Source organism: Synchiropus splendidus, chromosome 1 (assembly GCF_027744825.2).
Source record: "Synchiropus splendidus isolate RoL2022-P1 chromosome 1, RoL_Sspl_1.0, whole genome shotgun sequence".
Taxonomy (NCBI): Eukaryota; Metazoa; Chordata; class Actinopteri; order Syngnathiformes; family Callionymidae; genus Synchiropus; species Synchiropus splendidus.
In genome coordinates, this window is record NC_071334.1 from 25,000,966 (window position 1) to 25,026,207 (window position 25,242).

Below are 25,242 nucleotides of genomic sequence, written 5' to 3' on the forward strand. Positions count from 1 at the left end.
CAAGGGAATCATGACACCTGACATAAATACATCACAATGCGGATTCAGTTACAGGAAAAGTACTAAACTACATGCATGGTTATTTGATTTGATAGGACTAACGTAATCTGATCACTAGTGTAGTTGGGACTAATGTTATATTATAGATTTTTCTATGATGCATTATTATAAGAATTCACTAATTCATTGTCTTACCACTACCAACGGTCAACACGGCTGCATGCCCACCTTTCAAGGGTGGCTTTCATGAGGCCTTCTGTCTGACTAGATGCCTGGACTTACATTCACAAATCATTTCCTTCAGCCACAACCAAAAACTTCTGCCCATTTATGCAAGTAGGGATGTAGATCGAATGGGAAAAGAGTTTTTCCCTTCAGCCTTTCTAAATGGTATCTGAGGTCATCCTGATCCCAGCCACAGCAAACTGTTCCAGGACATTTCCAAACAGTTCTGAGTGTCCTGATTCAAGGTGAGGAGCCAAAGATGCAACAGTATTTGTTATTTAACATGACAAGTAAAGTAAGGCAACTTGATTGATAGAGTCTTTCAGCAAGATTCATGTCAGCAAAGCCACTAACAAGTCAGTAGGTATGTACCAAAACAAACAATATGGTATATAAACTTCTGGCAAGTTCTTACGATAAACCACTGGTATGGCTCTAATGTGTGTGTGACTGTTGGTATTGGGAACAGCCGCTGCCTTAGTATTTGATGAAATTCCACCTCTCTTGAGTGTTGCTCCATGAATGCATGACGTGCATTTGTACTGTTGTCAAGTTCCCTCCTCCATAGCAAACACTGCTACCATAAGGGGACAAACTCAGATCCATTGACAGGAGTTGCTTAAAGTTGTTCAATTGTAAATGGATCACCACTTGAGCCAGGGCTAACCCAGTGAACGCCTGAGGAGATTAGAGGGATGGAAGGGAGAATTGGAACAGCACATCCAGAGCACTAATCCCTCCTTTACACTTGGGAAATTTCTCTTCTGACAGGACAGGAGGCAATTCATTGAAACGTTCTTTGCGCTCTCACAGGAAATTAATGACAGTCAGTGTAAAGAGCGAGTAGGTGGTCTCTGATCAAAGGAGAGGCAGTGCCGCTAAGTAGCCCCAATGCGCTTTGAAAAACAGAAGATGGACTGTAAGGCATTTGGACAGTAGGTGCTGTTCAAAGCATGGCGGGTATTTAATTGGCTCATTTGCTATCCAGTTTTGGAATTCAAAGGGATCCATTTAGCAAATGCATAAAACGCTGGCTAACTGATTTGAAGTCTAAATCTGATATATAGCCAAACTAAAAAGTCTAGAGTGCTCACGAGCAAGGAGCCCTGAATCCCTTGTCACTAACCTCAGCATTCAGGCAGAGAAAAATGATTGGCTCACAAAGGGCATTCTTGAAGTTTGTTTTCATGTGAGGCCGGCTCATGGAGGAAGAAGAACAAGCAAAGAGGCCCACACTTCCCTCCGCACAGACGCTTTGCTCCTCTGTCCCAGGATAGTTGTAATGTACAAAGTTGCTGCTGGTTTAAAATGTTTTCATGAATATTTTTCCAAGATATGTGCAAGTTACCTCTTCTTCTCATTTTGTAGGAGCTCCTGCCTTCAAAACCAGTGGAGGAATCCGGTTTTTATGGATTTGGGATTGTTTGTAACTGGGGTAAAAGGCAATTTAAGTTTATCACTTTAAAGTGAACATAATGGTGCTCTGCTTGCTTTGTGGAGATCATGGAAAATCATGACATCAATCTCCTGAATTGCAAGATGAAGCCAGCCACCTCTGATTATTTACATTTAAGCACTGTCCATGTGGCGCTTCACACATCTGATATCTCTCCACCAGCGTAGGAAATCCCAAATGTCCTCATTTTCTTCCTTCCTTGGCTGTGTTCGATTACATAACACGAAGCCACACAAGGAACAAAATGAGAGGCCCCCCTTCAGGGTAGCACACCATCAAAGTTTTGTGCTCCAGCACGGCCATGGTGTGGCCAATCTGCAGTTATAGACTGTAAAACAGTCTAATTGGTCTGCAGTGTAGTAATAACGCAACTGGTGGTATTCGCAGATGCGATTTTAAAAGCCAGGTGGTGATTTTACGGAAGAGGATCAGGGCCAGTGAAGTAAAAAAAACTAACTGGCAGATTTCTGACTTTTTTCTCAGAATTCTGACTCTCAGGAGTCTCACTTTAAAGAGACAATTCTGAGATTAAAGTGAGAATTCTTAGAAAAACAAAGTCAGACTTCTGAGATTAAAGTAAGACTTTAAAGTCTTCTTACTTCAGAATTCTACTTCTAATTCTGGCTTTATGAGAAAAAAAGTCAAAATTCTCACTTTAAAGTCAGAATTCTGACTTGTTTGACCTTTTTTTTTTCCTTCACTGACCCTAATCCTCTTCCGTATAATTTTGAACAAACAAACAAGCACTTCTTACTTCACAGCTTCAGTGTAAAGGTCATTTTTGAATGTTCTGGTTCATTACACAGTGCATTAACAGAAACTGTAACTGTATATATTTGTATATATATATATATTTGGACAACATTGTTAAATTATCCAGTGTCCAACAAAACCGTTTTGTGCCTAAATGCCTGTGTTAATTCATTATTCAGTAAAAGAGTGCTGTTTTGTTGTCCAGCGATGATGAGCAAAACAGCAACAATGTTATTTCACCAAAGCACCAGGTCCCAGATTTTTATTTATCCAAATTTCATCCTTTTTATTCAGGGATTAGCTCAATGAAGAAATAACAGACTGAATGGGTTTTTAGTTAAAACACTTTTGCTGTTTTCGCTGTTCTGTGAACCACACAAACCTCAAGAAACTTCTAAACAAAGCCATGAAGCTAAGTCAGATTCGTTCATATATAAGATAGTTTCTATGTGTTTTTTATAAAAAAAAATGTTGTACGACAAAAAGCGGGGAAACAATTGAACAAGAATTATTTAATTCATATTAATTGTACTGTTGACTCACCGGAGCAACAAGCAAATCCCTCAACCAGCTGGTGCTAGTCACCTCTTGCTATGGCGATGGCGTCATTCGTGGATCACGTCGGAACCTGGCACGTTGATTTCCGGCGCACGCGGACAGGAGAGGCCGTGTTCCCTTTAATCCGACGCCTGGGGCGGGGCTTCGGTTTCAGGGCCAATGGGAGGAGGAGGGCAGCTTGGCGGATGCAAACTACCTACGGAGGCACCAACAAGGAGAAGTCTAACTACTGCTCGTCCCGCTGAGGAAACTTCATTTGAAGCGCAACGTTCCTCTCTAGTTTTCGTGGTTTTCCCCCACAGCTGAGTGGAATATCGCCTGGAACTTTCTCGCCGTCTGACGACAAGCACCAAGGTACTATTTTGTGACGCATTGTTGTTGTATTCGTTTATAGACTTGAGTTATATGCCTCGTAATGTAGTCGTTTTTGTTGACCAGTCAGTCGTTTCAATGTTTGAAACGACACATGTGCTTTCATTAAACAGTTGTGCTCGTTTATAACGCTTTCTCCGCGAACTTGAGATGAATCTGCATCTCATTTGAATGTCAAATTCGCCCGAGGGCGATCATGAGATCAACAAAAGCCCCCGAGTGTCCTCCGATGTCCCCCTTCTCCGGCATCAGGAGGGGGGAGCTGGGAAGTCATGGGAATTTGATCTGAACCTAGCTTTGTTTTGTACACTTGAAGACTACCATTAGAAAAGTTAGTAGTTTGAGCTTTTAGTTCGTTGTAGATGCCATTCGTGCTGCTGGTAATTGTTCGTCAAGATGTAGGATGCGAAACTTTTCTCAAAACAGGCCCCGTGTCTTGTGTTGAAGTGTTTCATTATGCTTTGACAACGGATGATCTCATCCGTCGTCGGCTCTTAAGCCAGACGAACCAGAGTTGTAGGGCTGATGTAAGACTTGAGGACACACTGGAAAGCAGTGTGAAGCAGTCAGTAGATGGCATGAGAAAGTAGGATTCAGGGAAAGCAGGTATTGCAATGATTAAATAGAATAACACTAACTTTCTTCAGTGAAGTCACATGAAACAAACTGTTACTTTTCACACTGCAACAGAGCACTTTTAAAATATTTAATTTCCAAGTTTGTCGTCAGTAAATAATATTCGCTGACCACCACTCTTCCTCATCGCCATGTCCCCCTTCAAGAGAAAATCAAAACAGAAATGGCGTCATCGACCCAACTGGACGCTGGTCGACTCATCCACGTTCCTTTAAGTCTTTGTCTTATTTACTTGCAATAGCGTTCACACTTAATTTGACTGAACTAACTCTGACATTGGTTACGCTTGTCATTCAGAATTGGGCTTCAAGTGCTGTGGAAGTTGCAGACGTGTCCCAAAAAGTATTACCAGGCCAGGACATGGTTTAATCAGCAAGGCAGATGGATCTAAAAGCGTGGGTTCTCGTCATAGAGAGTTATATAACCATAATACTCTGCAGCTGGATCACTGAAGCCAGGTCTGGAGTTGAGTGTCTAAACAGCGCTCAGCACTTCCTCGCTCTGTCCTGCTTTGCTGGTTGGTTTACTTCATGTGGTGTGAGATGGTCAGCTTCCTGATAAACTGGAAGATGCTCTCCATTTAGATTGTGTCAGGGGCTGGTCATCGAGCGCTCAATAGCTGGACTTTTAGTCACAGTGACCAATAAAGTTGAAGCCATTGAGTGTCATCCTGCCTAATGAGTGTTTAACTGTCACGTTAAAGTGTGCGGCACTCTGACAAATGAGCTTGGAGTCACCCTGGTGACCCCATGACCTCTTCCCTTTCATACACACAAGCACAACACACCCAAACAACAACGCGGGGTCAGTAAGTGTTTAACCGTCCAGACAAATTGATGGTACGTCATACTCTAGTCGTTGCGACTATAGCAGACAGGAGACTTACTGTAATGAAATATTCATTAGTCAGTGGCTGTAGTAACACTAAATGTAGTCAACATGTGAAATAAATGAACAGCCTTTCTCATTTGAAGAGAATCTGCTGGACTACTAATTTAGACAAATGGTCATTTTGTTTTGGTGCACATGTGCTCCTGAATATTCATTGTGATTTGTTATGTGTTGGTTGACTGACGGAGTTAAATCACCAAGTTGCATTTTTGGGCAGGATTTTTTGGCAAGAGGAAGTCGAAGCAAGGTTAGTGTATGTTGTCCTTGTGGGTAATATTCCACGACACGGGGCCTTCAGACCACTACCTCTCCATGTTTTGACTGTGGGTTGCAACATGACTTTATAAGATACAGGTATTATGGGCATTTTTGCGTGATCCCCAACAAAATGCCATAGTTGTTTCTTCCGTGACTGGGCTTGTGAGTTATCTCGTACGAACACGCTTGACTTTCTTTGTGCGTGGCATCAGGCCGATATCTCACTATCTCCAGCCATTGTGTTGACTTTCACCGTCGAGGGTGGTCATCTCTGCAAGTCATCTCTGACTTGGCTGTTTCTTTGCAAATAAAGGCCGTTTCAGTTTGGCATGAAGGAGCTGGCAGGCTTCCCGATGTCTGTGCTGATGTCATCCAGACTGGAAAGAATACGGTAACCAAGGAAGGGGGGTGGGACTGGTTAGACGCATGTGCTCTTATAAAGTGAAATTATATAGCACCTCATATCCGGGTGTGTGTGTGTGTATTCGGTTTAATTAAACCTGCTGGGTCTCTTTGTGGTTTCCTTACATTGGGTCTGATGTGACAGTTTGTTCTCTGTGGTTTTTCTGCCTCATTTTCAAGTTCATTCCTAATTTGTACCGTGAACTTTTGGCATTCTTTCTACTGTCTCGTGAGCCTAAGAAAATTCTGTAATAATCTCTCCCAATCCAGTTCCACTGCACACACCAAGACATCCACATACACTTGAATGTTTTTCATATAAAATTCCACCTCGAATCATCTTACATAAGCCTGGATGTTATTCTACAAACATCTTCTTCTGACATCTGACACTTATTCTTGTCTTTTGTACTTAACAATGATTTGCTTTCCATCACAAAATTAATAGTATTTTTAATGAACCGCTCACCACAAAGACTGACCAAATTGTCCATTGGCTGTGTTGGCAGGGTTCAGAGAAAGGGTCACTCAACTATAGACAGAATGGGAGTCACTCTTGAGACAGATACATAGAATACTTGAATGGACTACCTTGGGATTCATGGAGATGATGAGGGAGGTTGACCAACGTAGGTGAAAATTTATTTTTTCTTGACTGAAAAACAATGAATGTGGCAGCACAGTTTAATAAAACGAAAATTGAGAGTGAATAACCAACACACAACAGAAAGACTTGGATTTTGCGCAGGTTGTTACTTGAAATGAATGTTATTTGAAGATGAGAACTTGTTCCTACTTGTACCAAATCTCTCTGGCAATATTTATTCCCTGGAGGTGAAGGAATTGTTTTTGAACTTCTGGGATTCAAGCATCTTGGCTCCTGAAGATACTGATGAAAGCAATGACAGAGAAAAAAAAGACACGTAGTTAAGGGTAATTACTAGAACCAACCATAATGAAAAAACGACTCCAGGGATCTGTAGTGTTGCTGCCGGTGAATGTAAAGTCCTCGTCTGAAAGAACATTTATATACTTCTCTCATAAGTGAAGCATGCTTGTGCCTGTTTTATATAGAGTCTATCTAAAAACTTGTGTCACTGATTCCAACTGGTTGCTACAGTTTATTGAATTGTTCCATTACTTATATAGACTGAAGACTCAAGCGTTGTTTGTTTCAACAGTTTCGCTTTGTTATACCCAGTGTGCAAAAGAATAACCAGTCAAACAGGAAAGGATTACCGGAGTGATGTAATGCCATACCAGATGACAGCCACTTTTTCATCACCATAAAAGTTGCCCATTAATACCTATATGCTGTGCCAGTCTTGAATCAACTTTGTTTGTTTTTTATTCCATTTCCTATCAATGGTCAGCTTTATTTGTGTAGACTGTAGTAATAACTGCACAGAAGTTTATTATGCATTTGTTGTTTCTAGGGCTTTTTTTTTTTGAGGCAAACATCCTTGTGGCCATACATTTAAAAAATAGGTGCCTGCTCCATCTGTTCTTCATCTCTTGTAAACATCCATTTAAGCTACCAACCACCTCATGTTTGAACAAATTCAGACAATGGAATTGTGTAATGGCAGGTTATCTAAAGATTGCTGCTTTATGATACAGACATTGATCTCCAATGGATTTCTCTGTAGTCCAACATTGAAAGCCTCTTGTAAATCTGTCACGTTTGAGTTTACACTGTTACATTAGGTCACTTATCTGTCCAGCACGGCCGTTCAATGTCAGTTTAGCGTTAACCCAGAGTTATTGCTGCCTTGGGCTTGGTCCAAAATGAGGCTTTCTAACCGCCAAACCGTGGCGGTTCAAAACCTCATGTGACCACTTCTTGAGAGCGCAGATGCGTGTTTGTGAGCAGCTGGTTATATTTGGTTTACAGTCCAGTGAACAATCATTGTTTCCCAGATCTGTGTAGTCACAGTAACAGGTGGCCCTTCAAAAGGGTTTTTAAACGGACCAATGTGAAACATTTAACTGAAATGAAATTTAAACAGCAAAGAATTGAGTGAATTTCTGCTTCTGCGTGAAGAAAGTCTGAGAGATTGCCATTTATTTGTGTGAAATGAGACTGAATCTGATGTTGCTCACATGGATTCTCTTCTACTAATTGTCTCCTCCTCCTGTGCGCCTACTTTTCTGACTGAATAGATGCTACTATCAGCTTATCTGTGTATTCTTTGTGTTATTTGGGTGTGTCAGCAAGGTTAGTCTTTCCTGTGTGTCATTTTTTTCTCTTCTTGTTCCTGGGCTTCTATTGTTGGAAACTGTTTCAACAATTACACTTCAGGTTGTGTCTGTTAGTCAGAAGCCAACAGGGTGTGTTACTGTTGGTGAAACAAACCAACTTTCCCTGTTGACCCTTTGTGCTGTATGAATTCAGAAGGGAGGCAGTTTTGAAAAGGCAGTTGGTGGACGTACAGCTCCTATCATGCATAACAGCTAATAAGACTTGAAATGGCAGGAAATCGCCTGAACTACCGATGTTTGAACTCAGGTCCCTTCAGACTCATGATGAAATGTGTTATGGCTTCAGCTATGGGTGTTCAAGGTTGTGGCCTCTAACAAGGACCTGTGATCTATGAAAACTATTCCTGGGGAAGAGAGACTAATGAAATGTTGTATAACACCATTGCAATAGGTGCTACAAGTCTGAAGTGGCTTTGTTTGCTGTCATTGAAGTTCAGACTGTGAAGGATTTATTAACTCATGCTGCTAGTCGGGTGTCTGTGGCTTGTGTGTTTGGCTTCAGCGGGGAGGCTGCTGATAAAATGACCTGTAGGTGTTTCGATGTTGACACAGCACAAAAACGGCCACTTATCTCGCCATCACGCTGAGAAGACTCCCGCCGATTTGACCAATGTTTGTCAGTGTGTGAGTCGACTCTATGTGGACTGAGTTCTTGGCTGTCTTTGTTAATCCGTGTGCCTTGTTTGAAGCCCATGTGTGGTATCACTTTCCACCACTTGAAGAGCATGGTTCAGTTGGCATTGTTGATGAGACGGTCTTGCATTCGAGCTCTGTTCTCAGTGGAGTATCTGCTTTGTGTTGTTATCCAGAACATTTTGGATGCTAGTGCCACCACTTGGCTTGCAGTCACACTGCGCTGTGGTAGGCAAACTTCACTCACAGCTGAGGAGCATTTCAGTGATTAATTCGACAATAAATGGCAAGGCTACCCAACCATTTGGTTTATGCAGCAGGAGGGACAAGTGTTTGGAGTGGTGTGTGATGGGGGGAATATTGCTAACTGGAAACAGACAGATAAGCAAACCTCTACTCTGCCACATAACATGCAAGGCTCGGCTATAAGATAATGGTCACCTGACCCACCAAAAAAAGCCATCCTTGGATTGCCTTAGTCAGCCATGATCAATTGCAATGAGAGGTGAAAGGGTAGACTCCTGTGGTACAATCCATCCTATGACTTTGTAACACAAGTATATGACATCTGATGGCATAGCCACAAATCTGTTGCCATTCCACAACAGTGCCTATTTCTGTGAGCAGTGTAACATCCTGTAGTGCAATCACAGCGTTTCTTTGTTCTATTTCGACTAAAAATATGTGACACATGATTTCTTTGATTTTCACAGCCAAATGAGAGGATTTTCCCTCAAACCCCTTCTCATTTTGCGCTCATTATCTGTCCAATTGTTTTAGTGTCTGTAGCCTTGTTGGCTGGATGACAGCATGGCAGCCCACCCAGCGCTTTGTCCAGTCATGCAGGATAACAGCTTCATAAAAGGCCAGCTTGACTGGAAACACAGAGAAACTGTTCTGAAGTCTGTGCTGTTTCTCTGAGCACGAGGAATCTAAGGTCAAAACAACATGTGCAACTCATGAAAAGGAAAAGAGTGGTTGAGAAAGAGAATCTCTGTCGGATTACAGGCAGTGGGTGGCTGGTTTGCTTGCATTTCTTTGACGGACTGAGAAGTGGAGTTTGATGCCCTGAGCTCAAGTCAAACAGTGTGGAGGACCCGTCCGGGCATGCTGCCTTTATTTGCCCACATTGCGCATGTTTCTGGTAATCCTCCTGTGGTTTTTTTTCTGCTTGTGCGGCATTGAGGCCCTAAAGGTAGATTCAGTTCAGTTAGTGCAGAAATGCACAACGCGTGAGCATGCTGTTTTACTCAGCTGGTTCATGAGGGCTGCTAAGTAGATCATGAATTCATCACCACAGCATGTTCAACAGAAATGCAACTATAGATGCCTCTCATGAAATACTTAGGACACATGTGACTTTGTTTTGACTGTTTTGAAACATTGCAATTCATTATATTGTATTACTACTACAACGGGAAAGAGTCATGGACCTTGTCTCGAAAGAAGAGCAGCAGTTCTGCTCTCAGTTTCTCCCAAACATTTGAGCTCTAGGTATAGGCAGGTTTTTTTTGGTTTCTGTCCAAAGCTTGTGACAATTTTACATTTAGTTAACTGGTGCTTCATCAGTGTGGCGTCTCTGTAGACAGAAATGTTTCACAGAAACTTAACTTTGTAGTGGGCTCTGTGTAACACGACCCAATGGCAGTTGATGTAAACAAGTATAGCTCTCAATTTAAACAGGACTGGAAGCACTGCATATGCTTTTATCTTGTTTTCTTCAACCGGGTCCATCCCTGATGAACAGGTTGCTGATCTGGGTTTTGCCTCTGAGCTATGTGACTGGATATGAAGTAGAACAGGAGGAACGGGTTACACATTACGCAGATAGACGGAAGCAGTGTTGAATAGTTAAAATACTAACCATTGTGTCAGAAGTACACACTGCCATAGATGCTAAATGTTGTGAATGCATTAACAACTTTCTGATTCACTCTGCATCTGTCATCAGTGTGTTTAGTGAATCACGCCTGTGTTTGTTAGATATGTTAGTTGACTACTTAACACGAACCGTTTGCTTAAGGTTCTAACATAAGTTTAGAATGACAGTTGTGGTGAGTTCAGAGTTTGGTGTAACTTATTTAAAGTAATAGAATAATAGCTTAAAGGTTAAATATCAGCTGCTGCTGTTGTTGTGATGTGTGTAGCTGCTTGGTTACTATGGTTGGTTTTGTCAGATGGTTTCCCTCCAAAAGTAAATCACAATGTTTTATATTGTTCTCTTCCCTCCCCCTGTCGTGGGAATCTGATCCACAGAGTCTTGCGACACTCAGTCCTGTCAGGATAAATTAGGTTTGCTGATCTGCTTTGTCAGAGTTGAAGACCCCCTTCCATTATAGTGCAGCCCCCTATTGATAGCATAGATGACTAAACTGGTGTCTGCGTTTGAATGTCAATGTCAAGGGTCGCTCAAGGTTGACACACACTTGTTGCAAACACATGTAGAATTTAAGAAGAGATGATTTCAGGTTTAGTAAGTGGATCCTTCAGCCAGCATGAACCTGATAATTTAACAACATTGGGCGTCAGCAAGCATCAACAAACAAACCTATAAAACAAAGCGCTGCCAGCCAACTTTTGCTTGTTCTGCTGTGGGGAGGGACATTGCCTGGCACTTCAATAGACTTAAGAGTGGGTAGTTGTTGATGTTAAATGTGTATTTTAGCTTTATCGTTCTTTATTGTTGTCAATCTGTTGGGAGTAGTGTCTCTTTGGGGCTTCAGTCATACAGATGCTTGAAATATACAGGAAGTGGTTCCGACGCTTGCTCTAGCCTCAGAAGTTTTTTAAATTATTGTTCTGTTATAGTGACTGAAAATCATGATTATGAGACGGCAACTTAACTGTGCTCTCAAGTGGAGAGTTTAGCATGTCTGACCGGTTTATTAAAGAGGCTGTATGTAGCTTTGCATCATAATAAAAATGTTAATGTTTGTTTTAGCCCAGTGTTGTCTAGCAAAAGTACAAAAAGGCGGCATTGCTCGAAAAGCTCAATTTGACGGTGAGACTAAGATGTCAGCTGTGCAATGCCTCTGATGATCTGGTTTCAACCGGTCAAAAATCTAACTTGCAGAAGCATTTGGAGTATATTAAACCATTATAACGTAAACTAACTCATGTGTTGGTAAGGTGTTATGTTTCTGCATTTCAACAGTCTTGGGGAAGCAAGTTTGCAAACGTCGGTTATAAAACTACGTGTGGTTGCACACTGAGTTGTTGAGTCCGTTGATATCTGGCCAAGCAAGCATCTTCTCTAAAATCTTTCACTTCCACGCAGATGTTATTCCCTCTATAATCTCATGTGTAACGTCATGTTGAATGATGTCACTAAGTAGTTGCACAGCAACCTCCGCATGGTGAATAAATGATTCGCACCCGTGAAAAATTTAAATGTAGACCAAAATAAAACCTGAAGCTCGTGCTATTAGAGAACCCCCGCTGGTTTCATTCGACTGCCGTCACGCTGTGATCAGTTGAGCAGCCAGCCAGTCTTTTTATTTTCTGCCCAAAACATCGAACGTGGTCTTGGTACTGTGTGGTGCCTGTGATCAATGGGAGAACAAGCATGGGACTTGTGAGCGTGGTTGCTGTCATGATGTCATCCACCATGCAGTCGTTCCTGACTCTGCAGATGGCATTAAACATGCTTAATCATTCATTGCCTTGTCTCCACTCGTCCCCATTTGGGCTTGTGTCATGTGCTCTCCAAGTGCTTGTTACATAAAGGCACCAGCTCTGGCATGAACCATAACTGCAGGATCAGATATAAACAAGCTCATATCTGTCCGTAATGTTAACATGATGAAAGAAGCTGTTTTTTTTTCTATATGGTGTGGGGTTATAGAATAGCTGCATGGATCACAGTGGAAAATTAAACCTTGAAAATGCATCTACAATTCTTTGAAATGTAATAAGTGCACATTCAATAGACGGTTCCCACCCCCAAAAAATGACTGAAGTTTTGACTTTTACTGAATTGGTCACAATAAAAACCTTGAGTTTTAGATCATGGCAAGTAAATCTCTCTGCAGTCAACAGCGGCCTGTCTCTTCTATGTCCGGCCAGACCGCCATTGTAAGCAGGTCCTTAGTCTTGCACTGCATTTTCAGCGGCCTGTTGTTTAACACAGGGGTAGAGTGAATCATAGCACTCGACTGCACTTCTGAGCACATGGCTTGGTTTTTTCTTTACACTCACTCTGCTACAAATGTCCAAAAATCAATGTGTTATTGATTTTACTCACTCAGATTCCAGCACATCTTACGGGTTCTTTTTTTATATTGTCGCTGATTGTTGTCTGAATGATCAATCTACCTTTGTTCTTTGGTGATTTTAATTTTCACCAGGATTGCCACAGCAACTCTTTTATAAAGCATGAATTTGTTTTAATTTGTCAATTTCCCCCAGGACTGAACCGAACAACGCTACAGTACTGTTACTGCAACGATTCAATTCTTGCAGATCAACGCGCTGCAGCCTTCTGAGTTAGAATGGAGAGGGTCACTCAGACATTAATCCAGGTAAAATTTCAATTAAAAAAAATGTTAACATTTAACAGGAACATTACTACATGATTTTGTAGCTGTGTGCTGTATGAAACCCAACACCAAAGGACGGCACCAGGACTTTTTAACAAAAGAAACTCTTGACAGACCTATGTTCATCAGTTCAGCATTTCACTTTATAATGATCTTAACTAAGCTTGTGTGGCTTTTTTATGTTACTTGTTTCTTCTTTTTTGTAATTAATTCATCACTTTGAAATAAATAAAGTACTGCAGACATTCATTCATTCTTTCAAGCTTGTGGTAAATAGTGAACCACGATTGTACGGTGAGCGAACAGTAACCCCAAATATATGGGGATTAACTGATCTCTGATTTACTGAGCGATATCATCCTCGGTTATTGGTCTCTTTAAATGCGCCAAGTGTCTCGTGAGCTGACCATACTCACGTGACTGAGTGGAGAACAACCACTCTGCTCAACTTCTGGTGGAAATTGAAAACTGTACTGCAGTATGCTCCTGTTGGAAATTGGGGGTAAGGGACACATGCATGACCTCTTGAAGTCTAGACTCTAGCACTCTAGGGTAGGAGCTTGCACATATTTTGGTTCACTCATTGACAAAAAGGTCCACATATCAAAAAACAGAAATACTGTCTCAGGAATGTTATTTTGAAACACAATCCTTGTACAGTTCCCACCGGTGCCGTTCTTCATCCCATCTCTCTTTCAGCAATAGAGAAAGCTGAGATCTCAACATGACAGCACTGCCTGCAGGATCTGCTTCATCTTTTGTCATGCTCACTATAATGGGCTCTCAATGATAGAGGGGCGACTGTCTCTCATCAAACACCATGGGGTCCCCCCCAAAGATATATAACGGGCCATTTCCCTGAACGACCTAAGGTGTGAGCTCCTGCACCTTTTGATAACAGAGCACCCACTGACAATCTTTTTATTTGGAATGTTCCCCAGTGTCACATCAAAAGCATTCCTGCCACTGCTGCGTTCTGATTGTCCTACACCTCCTGTGTGGCCGCCCGGAAGGGTTGATCCATCTGAATGAGTTGATCTCACCATGTAAGGGATAAATGCTTTCTGGCTGGCTCAGAGGCAGGAAGCTTGCTTAGTAGCTGATGCTATGTCATGTGGTTGCTATAGAGAAACACAAAACTCCAGACAGCAGTAGGCGGGATGTGCCATTTCTGCAGCACATTAAAGAGTCTTTTGTCTGCAATAATTGATTTTTATTAAAACGGTTAAGCTCTATATAAGCTGTAAGCCGTTCTCCTGGAGTGTAGTCCTATGAATTTATTACTAACCTTCAAAACTTTTGAGTTAAGAGTTTGATATGCAGGCTCGATGGTCACGCTTTGAGATGAAAGGGGCTGTCCCATTTCTCAGTAAAATATTTTACCCATACCCCTTGCTACTTGATTTTGAGGGTTAAGGGGATGATGAATGGGTTAGGTTGGGTTTGGGTTAGAGATTTCTAGCGCTGATTCTTAGCCAGAAAACTATTTTGACAGCTTCATCTGGCTTCCACTGTGTCAAGGTTGGCACACAGTTTTGGGTAGTTTACAGATACATCTTTGAAATCTATTCACTGAGATTCTTTCAAAACTGTAGTAACTCTTCGGTGTTTTTATGTTGTGGTACATTTATTGAGAAATACATTTAGCTTTAAGCCGACTGTTACGTTGATGCTCTTCCAGTGTCATGTAGCCTTTAGCTCTGCAGACAGTCTTTGGTGTTGTGGCTCAGACACGGAGCACTCCATCATCCTGCTGTAAAGATGTGTGTTCCAGTTAGTGGCGTAGCAGCTATTTTTGAGGTCCCTCCGATGGCAAGTGTTTGTGGCAGGACAACAGTTTGTGGTGGCCCGTCGGCATGTCAGCATAGATCTGTAGTGCATAGAATGTGACAGAGATGATCCATTTGACATACTTGCTTTGCCAGATCGTCAACACGTTCAAAACATTCAACACCAAGTATCATCATACCACCAAGACCCCCTTGCTGGATCGACATAGATGGTAACATTCCTAGCGTGTTCTGCTAACCGCTGCTCAGTAGTGCTGCTCAAGGCTCCCATCTGTGGTTTTACTGACAGTCGGCGTTCTTGCACCTTGCCCCTGCATATTGCCCATAAATAAACGGCTTTGTGTATTTATGAAGAGTCAGAGCTCTCCTATCTCCCTCCGAGACCCAGGTCGCCTCACCGTCTGAATGGGTTCTTGTCACAGATGGTAATGCTGTTTGCATGACGTTCTAGTGAGATGCTTTCCAGTGAAGCCCCTGCTTGTTCACAGTAGAGGGGTACGCATGCGAGCTATGATAAAGCGTGGGCTTCAGCCGTAGTGTGGACACACAGGGAATGATTGGGTCACTGTCTGGACACAACAATTGGCCCCTTGTTACTGACAGTGACACATGTTGGACTGTATGAACACTGGCCTGAAGACAAACTAGATGGTGTGTTCCATCTCATTTCCAGGGCTTCTAGACCTTTTGTGATGGCATTTGCTGGTCCAATGTTGATATTTGGTTATTTGTTTTTCATAGAGTATTTTGTTGGATTTCAGTTGTTCCTATTGTGTTATTGCTGTTATTGTTGTGTATTAATGCTGTTATATGTATGTATTATACATATGTAATTTATAATTACAATCTGTTGTGCCCCTGTTTTGTGTTATGAAGCGTATGGTCAGATTTTTCATTTTTGTCGTTGCCACACCACAACATTCAGTTAGTCATTTGAAGATGACTCATCATACTTCTGAGATGCTTCCCTCTTCCTTTCACTTCGAAACTCTATTTTTTGGTGTTTCCAAATTCTCTCATGGCTGCTGCAGACAGGACGACGTATTGCTATAGTTGCTTAAATCGTGCCCTGAGGGATACACAAACAATTTAAGGAAACGGGAAGGAATAACAAAGACGCACTTTGTCTGTTGCGGAGCTGAAACAGAAAGCACCACATCTGTAGTTGTGCTGCAAGTCGATCCAGCGTGAATACTTTTATTCCCTCATTTTTTTAACTTGAAATCCTGGCAGCTTCCAAGTATCCCATGTCTTCCAGGTTATGCAACAGAGGCCTAGATGGGAACTGAAACCGAGTGGTGATTACAGACACATGATAGGGGGAAAAAATGAGAAATAGAAAGTGAAAAAAAAAAACAACTCGCGACATACTGAAGGAAAGGAGTGTTGGTTCCTGCAGGTTATAATGGAAGTGTTTTGATGAAGGGGAACTTTGTACAGAGTAGCTTCTCTTCATGGTTACGTAACGCCTCTACAGACATTTCTGTAGTTTCTGGCTCTGAGTCACTGCTCTGGGACCTCATTTTGAAGTGCAGCCACCAATTTTCCTAATGAGCGACTGTGTAGAGGAGGGTTTGTTGAGCATTTTTGTCTTGGTCATGACAATAAAATTTCGCTGCTGCACTCCAGCTCTCTACTGTCATCACACACAGGTGAATTGATGGATTGCCTGCACCAGGTTGGGGGCACATCAACCTCAGGTTTGCCTGTTAGCTGTTTTGGAAATATTTGTCTTTAAACCAGATGCCGAACACAAGTAAATCTTCATCAGCTCCTGGGCTTCCTACCAGTCTGATGCTATATTTCAGATTGGAATCAATGTATACACCACGTTCTTGATCTGTTTAGGTGCTAATCGTTTTCCGTTTCCACTCCGCAGGTTGATCTGCTGATGGAACATCATGCCTAATCTCATTAAGCACCTGGAATTGTTCCTCCTCTGACAACTCGTAGCAGGATTACTAAAAGAAGGGACTTAAAACGTGCCTGGTGTGCATACTAAGACTGCTACCATGCCCATTCTCAAGCAGTTGGTCCACAACTCTAGCCAGTCCAAGCGGCGGTCCCGTGTAGATCTGACCGCGGAGATGATCAGTGCTCCATTAGGGGACTTTCGCCACACCATGCACGTTGGTCGCGGAGGTGATGCCTTCGGGGACACGTCTTTCCTAAGCACACGATCTGGGGAACCACCGAGAGAGCCGGAGACAAAGCCAAGCTCTCCTGGCCCCAAACCCGGACTGCTGTCTCGCACCTTCCGGAGCAGCAAGCGCTCTCAGTCGGTCAACCGGGGCGATAAGTACGACCACAACAACACCATTCCCTCCAGTGGGTCTGCCAACTTTGTGAAGACGGCAATTTCCTTGCCGTATCTCAATGAGGAGGAAGCTAACAGGAGCAACAGAATGTTTAAGAGTGTTTCTTCCAGCCCGATGAAGAAGATCGTGGAGATTGACCCCAAGCCAGCTAATGGAGCAGCAGCAGCCATGGCCACAATGGATTCTGAATTTGATGAACGGAACTTTGGCGAGCTGACCGATCTTCCTCCATCCATGCCCAAATCTGGTGGCATGAAGCATGCTGAGTCCATGATGTCCTTTCACATTGATTTGGGACCTTCAATGCTTGGAGATATCCTTAGCGTCATGGAGAAGAAAGGCTGGGAGGAAGATGACTTGGGCTATGAGGAGGGTAAAGGAAGCGAAGGTCAGGGCTCCCCGTCGCATATCCCACTCATAGATGATGATGATGATGATGAAGAGGAGTTAGGCCCTGAGAGGCCGCCTCACTCAATGTACCAGCAGAAGGCCATCGTGGACGCCTACTCTCCAGAGCTCCACTCCAGAAACAACCACCGTCACCTGGACAGCTACTCTGTGTCCAGTTCGGGTTCAGCTGCCGAAGACAAGGCCCAGTACAATCACCATGATGGCGACACAGACAGTGCCAAGTACAGCTCGCCACGTGGCGAGGAAGACAGGGATTTCACCTTCATGGACGACGACGACGACGAGATCAGGGTGTGATTTGGAGAGCAACCAAGGAAGGCTCGTGGTGATCGATACTTTACACCAGTTTGACTTTTCTAGACGACGCTTCACTTCCAGCTAGCTTGGTCTAGTTGGCTCACAGAAATTAATAAGCTCTTTTTAGTTCAGACAAGACTTTTCAGTTTTTCATCACAATCATATGAGATGTGCATCTGTTTCAGAAGTGGACGTTCGGGGGACAAGACACCACTGGGAACCTGGGAGAGGTCATGAAGCTACACTGACCTAGATAAAGTGTAATTTCTGGCCGTGGCGGGAGTTTACTTTTTTGTACAAAACTTCATGTGTGTTTGTTCTTTTCGTTGTAGGTGGGGGGTGGAGTGTCAAAATCCATTTAGCTGGTGGTTTAATATAGACGATGACAAGCATATCAATATCAGTCGTTCGAATCTGCAGTTTTGGTCAATTCATATATTCATATTCTCAACACAGCATGTTTAATTTAAAGATGATGGTGTCTGAGTCAAACGCTATGGGGGGAACTCGCCTCTGAGTTTATCAAAAGCCCTGAAAATTGGCATCACTTTGTTTGCAAATTTTGAACTTGGTCTTAAAATCATCTGAATCACAGTCTTGTACTGTTGTCTGACATGTTGATAAGTGTGAACACAAACTGACAGTGCTACAAACTCCTCGTATTAGGATCTGATCTATAGCTGTTGCCATCTATGTTTAAAAAGGTTTTTGACCGTCTTGCTATATGGGTTTGTGACACAAGTGTCACACACATCAGCGTGGTTGAAAGAACTTCATGCTGCTGAGATGCAGGTTTATAAATGTTTGTTTTGTTTTTTTTTTACGGTTTAGCAGTCTCAGATTAAGGAAATGTCCTTGTACTTCAGTTGTGTTATTGATCTCTGAAAATGTCTCAAAGGGATGGACGATGCTGTGCACTACTTTGTCTTAACTGATTCAATTTATTTCACCTGATGTTTGAATGTCTCCTTTAAAATGATCTGATTATTGGACTTAAAAAAAGAGAAAAAGAAAGAAATCTCATCACTCCTGGTTTTATGAGCAAGCTGATGGTCCACACTGCTTTTCTTGTTTCTCACAATGTGTGTTTGTTGACATTTTGAGGTGTTTAAAAGACGACACAATTGTACCACTGTGTTTCTGACCAGTCTGCCTTTGAGTCTTAATGGTTTTGCCTTAACTCCGATCCATTCAGTTTTATCAGAATTTCTCCTGGTCATGCTGAAGCAGTTTAGCTGACAATGTGTGCGTGACTTGTGAAGAACCCTTTGTGGGTCAGATGAAAGAGGACAAGCATGACCGTGAAGCTGATTCAGACCCACATGATTTTGGAAGGCACAGCAGGTTGGAGAAAAGTAAGAAAAGTCAAAGGTTTAGTTTCTGCTGGAGGAGCGCTGCGAAATGTTCAGGGTTTTCACCCTAATACAAGATGTGACAAATTTGATGCGTGTGAGCTGCTTAAGAGATATTCAGGAACAACACTAGCCTTTGTCAAACGGCCAATCACAGCTCACCGTGAAGTTACAAATGACATGCTCGCTGTCCTCTAACTGTCCCCTAAGCTGGCTCCTTCTACACATTTTATTTGAAGAAAAGAATGAGGTCTGACTCCTCAAACATCCTGGAGAAAACCTCACCTCCACCTCAGTTTAACTGTTATTGCCGCAGGTTTGTTTAAACTTTAAACTGTCGATTGTGGCTTTGGCAGGGGCTGCAGAAAATATGACTGTTTTGACTGCTACCCGCTCCTTTGTCTTCTCTTCTTGCTTGACATTAATATATTCATTGTTTCCACTTTCCTTTGAATAACAGCTATATTTTTAAAATAAAAGTGAAAATGGTTCCTTAAATTGTGAAGTCATTCTGTAAACATGGATAACTTAGCGTTTTGAATTCAAAATCAGGTGTTCTCTTTTGTGTTTCTCTTTACAGATCTATGTATGAGCCGTTCAGCTGCATCAAAGATTACTCGACAGATCACCACAAGAGTTACCTGGAACCAGCTTTATTTAAAGCTGTCGCTAAATGGGCGCCAGAGAACGAATCGTTTAAAGATTCCCCTTGGTGTCTTCATAAGCGACAAGGCTCTCTGATCCAGTAATATAAACAAAAGATAAGGACAAAAAAGCAAGAACAAAGGGGGAAAAGGTCACTTTTCCATGTGTCCGTACTGCCCCCTTGTGCTCAGTCTCTGTGTTACACCGATACAGGTTAAATAAAACGCAACCGTGATAAATGTAGTTGACCCTAGGACCCTAGGAAAAATCTATCTAAAATAGATTTTTTTTTCAAGAAAAGAAGAACTCAATTATTCCTTGTTATTTCTCAATATCTAAACAAAAGCCATGCACAAACCAAAACAATCTTCAGGGAACTTGGCATATCAATGATACTAGTCGAGTGTTCAGAAAGAGAATTCAGCAGTTTGAACAAGAGAAGATGGACCGAAGACGGTTGTGACCACCGTTTTATCAGTGAAACGATTCAGTTCTGAAGTGACGCACCGTTGTCGGCCACCAGAGTGCGCTCGTAGAAAAGCTTCTCAATTTCGCAAACGCAAAAGTTCATACATGTTCTTTTTTTGATGGGATATATATTAAAAGTACTTGGTTCTGAATTGATAGACACTTTTAACCAAGAATAACTGGTTTGTGCTCATTGTTTTGTTTTAAAACGAGATTTCTCTTATTTAAATTAGACATTTATAAGACGTAAAATCATGAACAACGTCGATGAAAATAAAATATAAAAATAATGTGACGATGATGATTGGGCATTTTCAATGGTAATCAGGTTGAATGTCACTGTGTTTTGGATTTAGGTGCCAAATCTTTCCAAGTATTTCATACTTGGAGTTAAACTTCAGCATGTGTTCTCATTTAATGTGTGTTTACTTCAGCTTCAAACAAACCCTGGACACTGCTTTGTTTAGTCTGTGCAGGGCAGCTGTCCTGTAATCCGACATTTCATCCTGTAATGATGTGAACGAGTGATTTTTGTTAAGGTGGTTTTTCTCTCATGATTCGTCTGGTAGTTCTGTTCTATTGTCCTCTCTATTGTATTGTATTTTATGACCCCAATGGGATACTTTTTTCCCCACTCTGCCATTTGTGATCTACAGCACAAGTACACATCGATAGCCCTCGGACATCCACTGTCTGTGTGTAAAAAAGTACTTAAATGCAAAAAAAAAAAGTAAAATGAGAAATAAAATAAAATAGTGACATTATGAATGCAATAATGCATTGAAAAAGGCTAAAAAAAAGTCCCCTGGACTCCCAGCCTGCAGAAGACACCACTGCATATCACGACCTTGTTCACTCACAGACTTTCTGTGTTTAGACCAAACCCCAGGTCACTGACATTCCACTCGTGTCAGCTCCAGCTCTGCTTTTCTGTGTTTCCTACTGTCACTCCCGGTTCCTCAGGGATTTAACCTCTCACTGGGTGGAGGGGGTTTCACTTCCTTCCTAAGAATGAGGAGGGAGGTGGACGGTGTGTCAGGAGGAGACCCAAGATATCCCGATTATTTACGGAAAACTCGGGCGTGTCCGGCTCGAAGTTGGGGGATTTGGCAGCAGAAAGAAATGGAATGAACGGATGTTTCACTACTTCATCATCCGCATCTTCCTTTTCCCGTCTGGTGTTTATGTTTCAAGTACTGGGTAGAGCTGTCAGAAAATAGAAAAAACTAAAGGTAGTCTGAGTTTATGTTCATGGTGAAGCTGAAAATTGATATTTATGTTTTTCATCTCATTGCAAACTTTGTTGTCCAAGTGATCTAGTGTTGGCGTTAAGCTCGTGTCAAGACCAGACCCTTTTGTCTACTTTTGTCTACTAAGATGCCTCAATCTGTGACAATGTGTGAGCAACACAGGCAACAGATGGGGTATTTGAAACATGTTTATTTTTAAATAAGAAAAGTAAAACAAACCCACAAGTGCAACCATAAAAACCAACACTTAAATAATGCTTAATAAACACCCAATAATAACACAGATTATCAGTCCAGTGTGTTGTCTTCAGAACATCTGCTTCTTGGCTCGTCATGGATGATACCATCATATGAGAGCTGCTTGCCCGTCTCGTGCTTAATACGGGTTACTGCAATACCAGTGCAGCGATCCAGTCCACGGATATGAGCTGCAGCTTTGAGAAGCTCCTTTCTACTGAGGCCACAGTCACAAGCATCTCTTTTGTGCAGGCACCTCTTAAGACAGAGGTGGACAGTTAAATTTCCTAAAGAGCCACGTTATAAACTGTGACTGTTGTGAGGAGTTATCTTGCCAAAGGAAAGGCAACGATGACTTTCGAAATGTGATGGAAAAAAATCTTAAGTAATGAGGACGAAATGAACCATGAAAGATTCAATGGAAGCAAGGATATTAAGACGTGTATATATGGCATGGACCTTATAAAAATCATTTTACATGCATTTTAGTTGAATAGAAAAAATAATAAAACTATGAACCAGGCATCGAAGATGACAAGGCAATTTACTTCATATTTTATTTTGAATTTTCGTTCATCGAACTTTGAGGAAAATACTAAAATGACAAACGAAATGAAAAAACAATAATTAAGACAGGAATGTGATATATTTACTGTTACTGGCTAAAACGGGATTTAAAAAATGACTAAAAAGTTATCAGTTGTATAGTTTTAGTCTGACCTTATGAGGCCTGCAAAAATACAGGCAAAGGGCCACATAAGGCCCCCGGGCCGCACTTTGCCCAGGTCTGTCTTCAGGCAATCCACAGATTTGGAACATAAATTTTTTTTTTTGTGGATAAAAGTGAGGAGCACAAGGGAAAGTTTTTGACCTCCATACCCAACTCCTTTCCTTTTGTCACTTTTAAGAATAATCCACTGCCACAATAGTCTGAAATAGTCAACAACATGCCTAATAAAATATTTATATAAAATATATTTTTTTATGATATTAATTTTATTAGTAATTAGAGCCCAATAAATAACACGCTAGGTAAATTCATCTTAAGTATGGCTTAAATAACACGTGAGAGACAACTCCCAGTGCTCAATGTCAGGGCACTGACAACAACACGGCTTCCCTCCCTCCCTGCCTCCCTCACCACTATTTAACTAAGTGTGATCCAACAGCCAAATAAAACCAAGGCACAACCTATTACATCTTATTTCATATTTATTTTTATGCATTTTTTTTTTTTTATTTATAGCCAGTGTTTATTTGTAAGCAGAACGGTGTGATAAACAGGTAAGCCCAGATGAAAAGCGCTATTTCGGTTCGCCTCATGAGATGCAGCTTTCGAGGCCCCTGGTGGCTTTGGGGGTCTAAGCATTCGCCTAGATCGCCTATAGCAAGAAGCGGCCTTGGCCATGATCATTCACGAGCAGTCCCATCTCACCGCATCAGTGATCATGGTGGTTGGCGGTGGTCATTCAGACAAGGCAAGGCGGGTCATGTGTTTGGGTCTTGTTCACCAGCACATCCTCACTCCCATGACGCAGTGGACATTTGCACCCTATGCTCACATGCCCCACCGTACAAGGAATATCCTGACGCTAACACGTCAGGTAAATAAGACAGAGGTTTGGGTTGACTGAGCCACGGGATGGGGCTGCTTTCGTTTTACATCTGACAACGTGCCAGTTGCTATTTAAAGCCTCTCAAATGGCCGTGCGTTTCTGTCACGGACTTGGCACCGTCAGTAAGGAAAAGAGTCAGGTAAGGCGATATAAATAGCAAGTATGGGCAATTCCCCTCCCTCCAACGCTGAAGGCTGCCTGTGTTGTCAGTACAGGACGCAAAAGTCTACTTTCCCAGCGTCAATACATTACGCCACAGGAGTGAGGATGGACTGTGTACACAGTGGAGCAAGTGAAATGGGGTGGACAGCATCTTCGGTCATGAGGACGGAGATGAGCTGAAACGCGAAGGTCGCCATCTGCAGGTCGATTTCCTACTCCCCTCTGCAGTCTGGAGTTCGGGGGAAATTCATGAAATAATATCTTCGAAAGAAACAGCCCAAATGTATTTTCTCTGCTGCGTCTCTGGACTCCACCAAGACAGGGTGAGCAGTGGAGTGACTTCAAGTACAACAGGTGCTCTCCTGAATTGAGCAGACCCTGTTGAGTTTGCTTGACTCCTGCAGGTGGTAGAATGGATGTATTATCGTGCCTCAACCCCAAATGTGACCCTGCTCATACCTTCCTTGTTTGAGCTTCAAACAAAACAATCTCTGGATTGAGACGTCAAATGTCAAAAGAATCAACAGCACATGCAAACACCGTCTTTTCCCTCTCGCTGCTAAAAATGTCTGGCTTCATTCTCGAGGTGGCAGAGGCTGAGCTGCCGGAGCAAGAGGAGCTCATTTGTCTTCAGGCACACGTAGACTCAGCACGTAGCAGTTGAACTTCAACAACAGCTCTAAATGCTTTAGTCAGCGTGACCAGTGGACATCTGATAGTTATCATAATAACACATCTCCGTGGATTCTTTGGATTACCAGAGGTCAGAGGTCAACGCTTGAATCTATTTCTGAAGCAGAGGATCTAGTTAGGAGCTCAGGACGTGTGGATTTATGTCTCGTTTTTCACACAAATGCACTATGGAATGGTCACCGGCTCATGAGTTACAGACAAAACAAAAATGCTGACTCAAACTGTCCTGATAAATGTTATCCAAGTATTCAATACTGTGGACTCATGCAAGTATTTCTACACTCTAAATCAAGACTTTGAATTTGAATTTGATTTGACCTCAGACCTTTTGTGGAGCCAAACATTATTTTATTTATTTATATTCTATAATTGTTACTATTAATATTGTCATTTTTGCTATAGCCAATGGTTGATTTTTCTTTGTTGGGCCACTTTTTCGTACTACATCATACATAATACTTCATACTACTACATACTAAACCACAATTTAGCTCTAAAAGAGTAAATTTAAATAACTCCTCGATATTGGTTAAAAGCCAGTACACATCTTGCACTGCTGGAAGTTATTCAACCAAATATTTATGCTGTATTTTCACTTCTGTAGCATAATGCAGGTACTTTTCTAGTACATTTCAAGGTGCTCACAGTCTTGAGTCTAAATGTGTTTGAGGGATTTTGCAATAAACACCTTGGCAACATAAATAAAGCCCCAAGAGCAATAGACATTTTGTCAAATGGATCAACTCCTCATTTGAGTTATTTGAGCAGTATACACACACAGAGAATTTTTGACATGTTTAGAGGGCAGTATTTATAAATGGCGAGCCCACCCTGCCGTGCATGCCTCGGATGTTTTGGGTGTCACCAAAACTGGCAGCAGTAAAGGCCAGCGGCATTCCTCAAGTGTCCAAATTGGACTCAAAAGTGCTGAAAACTCTGTCCATTGTAATAATATTGGATTTAATGCGGCCGCGATTGGTGATTAGAATAGCTCAAATCGCACGAGGTGTCGGGTCAGA

The 25,242-nt window shown here is 42.0% G+C and overlaps 1 protein-coding gene across 2 annotated transcripts; it reads left to right on the plus strand.

The window, feature by feature from the left end:
- The first annotated feature begins 3,171 nt into the window (after positions 1-3,171).
- Positions 3,172-20,586, plus strand: cdc42ep4b (CDC42 effector protein (Rho GTPase binding) 4b). Of its 2 annotated transcripts, XM_053852922.1 has the most exons (3): positions 3,172-3,346; positions 12,854-12,966; positions 16,654-20,586. In XM_053852922.1, exon 3 carries the CDS (start codon positions 16,787-16,789, stop codon positions 17,798-17,800), a length of 1,014 nt encoding a protein of 337 aa, XP_053708897.1. In that variant the 5' UTR covers positions 3,172-3,346; positions 12,854-12,966; positions 16,654-16,786; the 3' UTR covers positions 17,801-20,586. The 2 variants fall into 2 exon arrangements, with proteins under 2 accessions (XP_053708897.1, XP_053708888.1); XM_053852913.1 differs by lacking the exon at positions 12,854-12,966.
- The last annotated feature ends 4,656 nt before the right edge of the window (positions 20,587-25,242 follow it).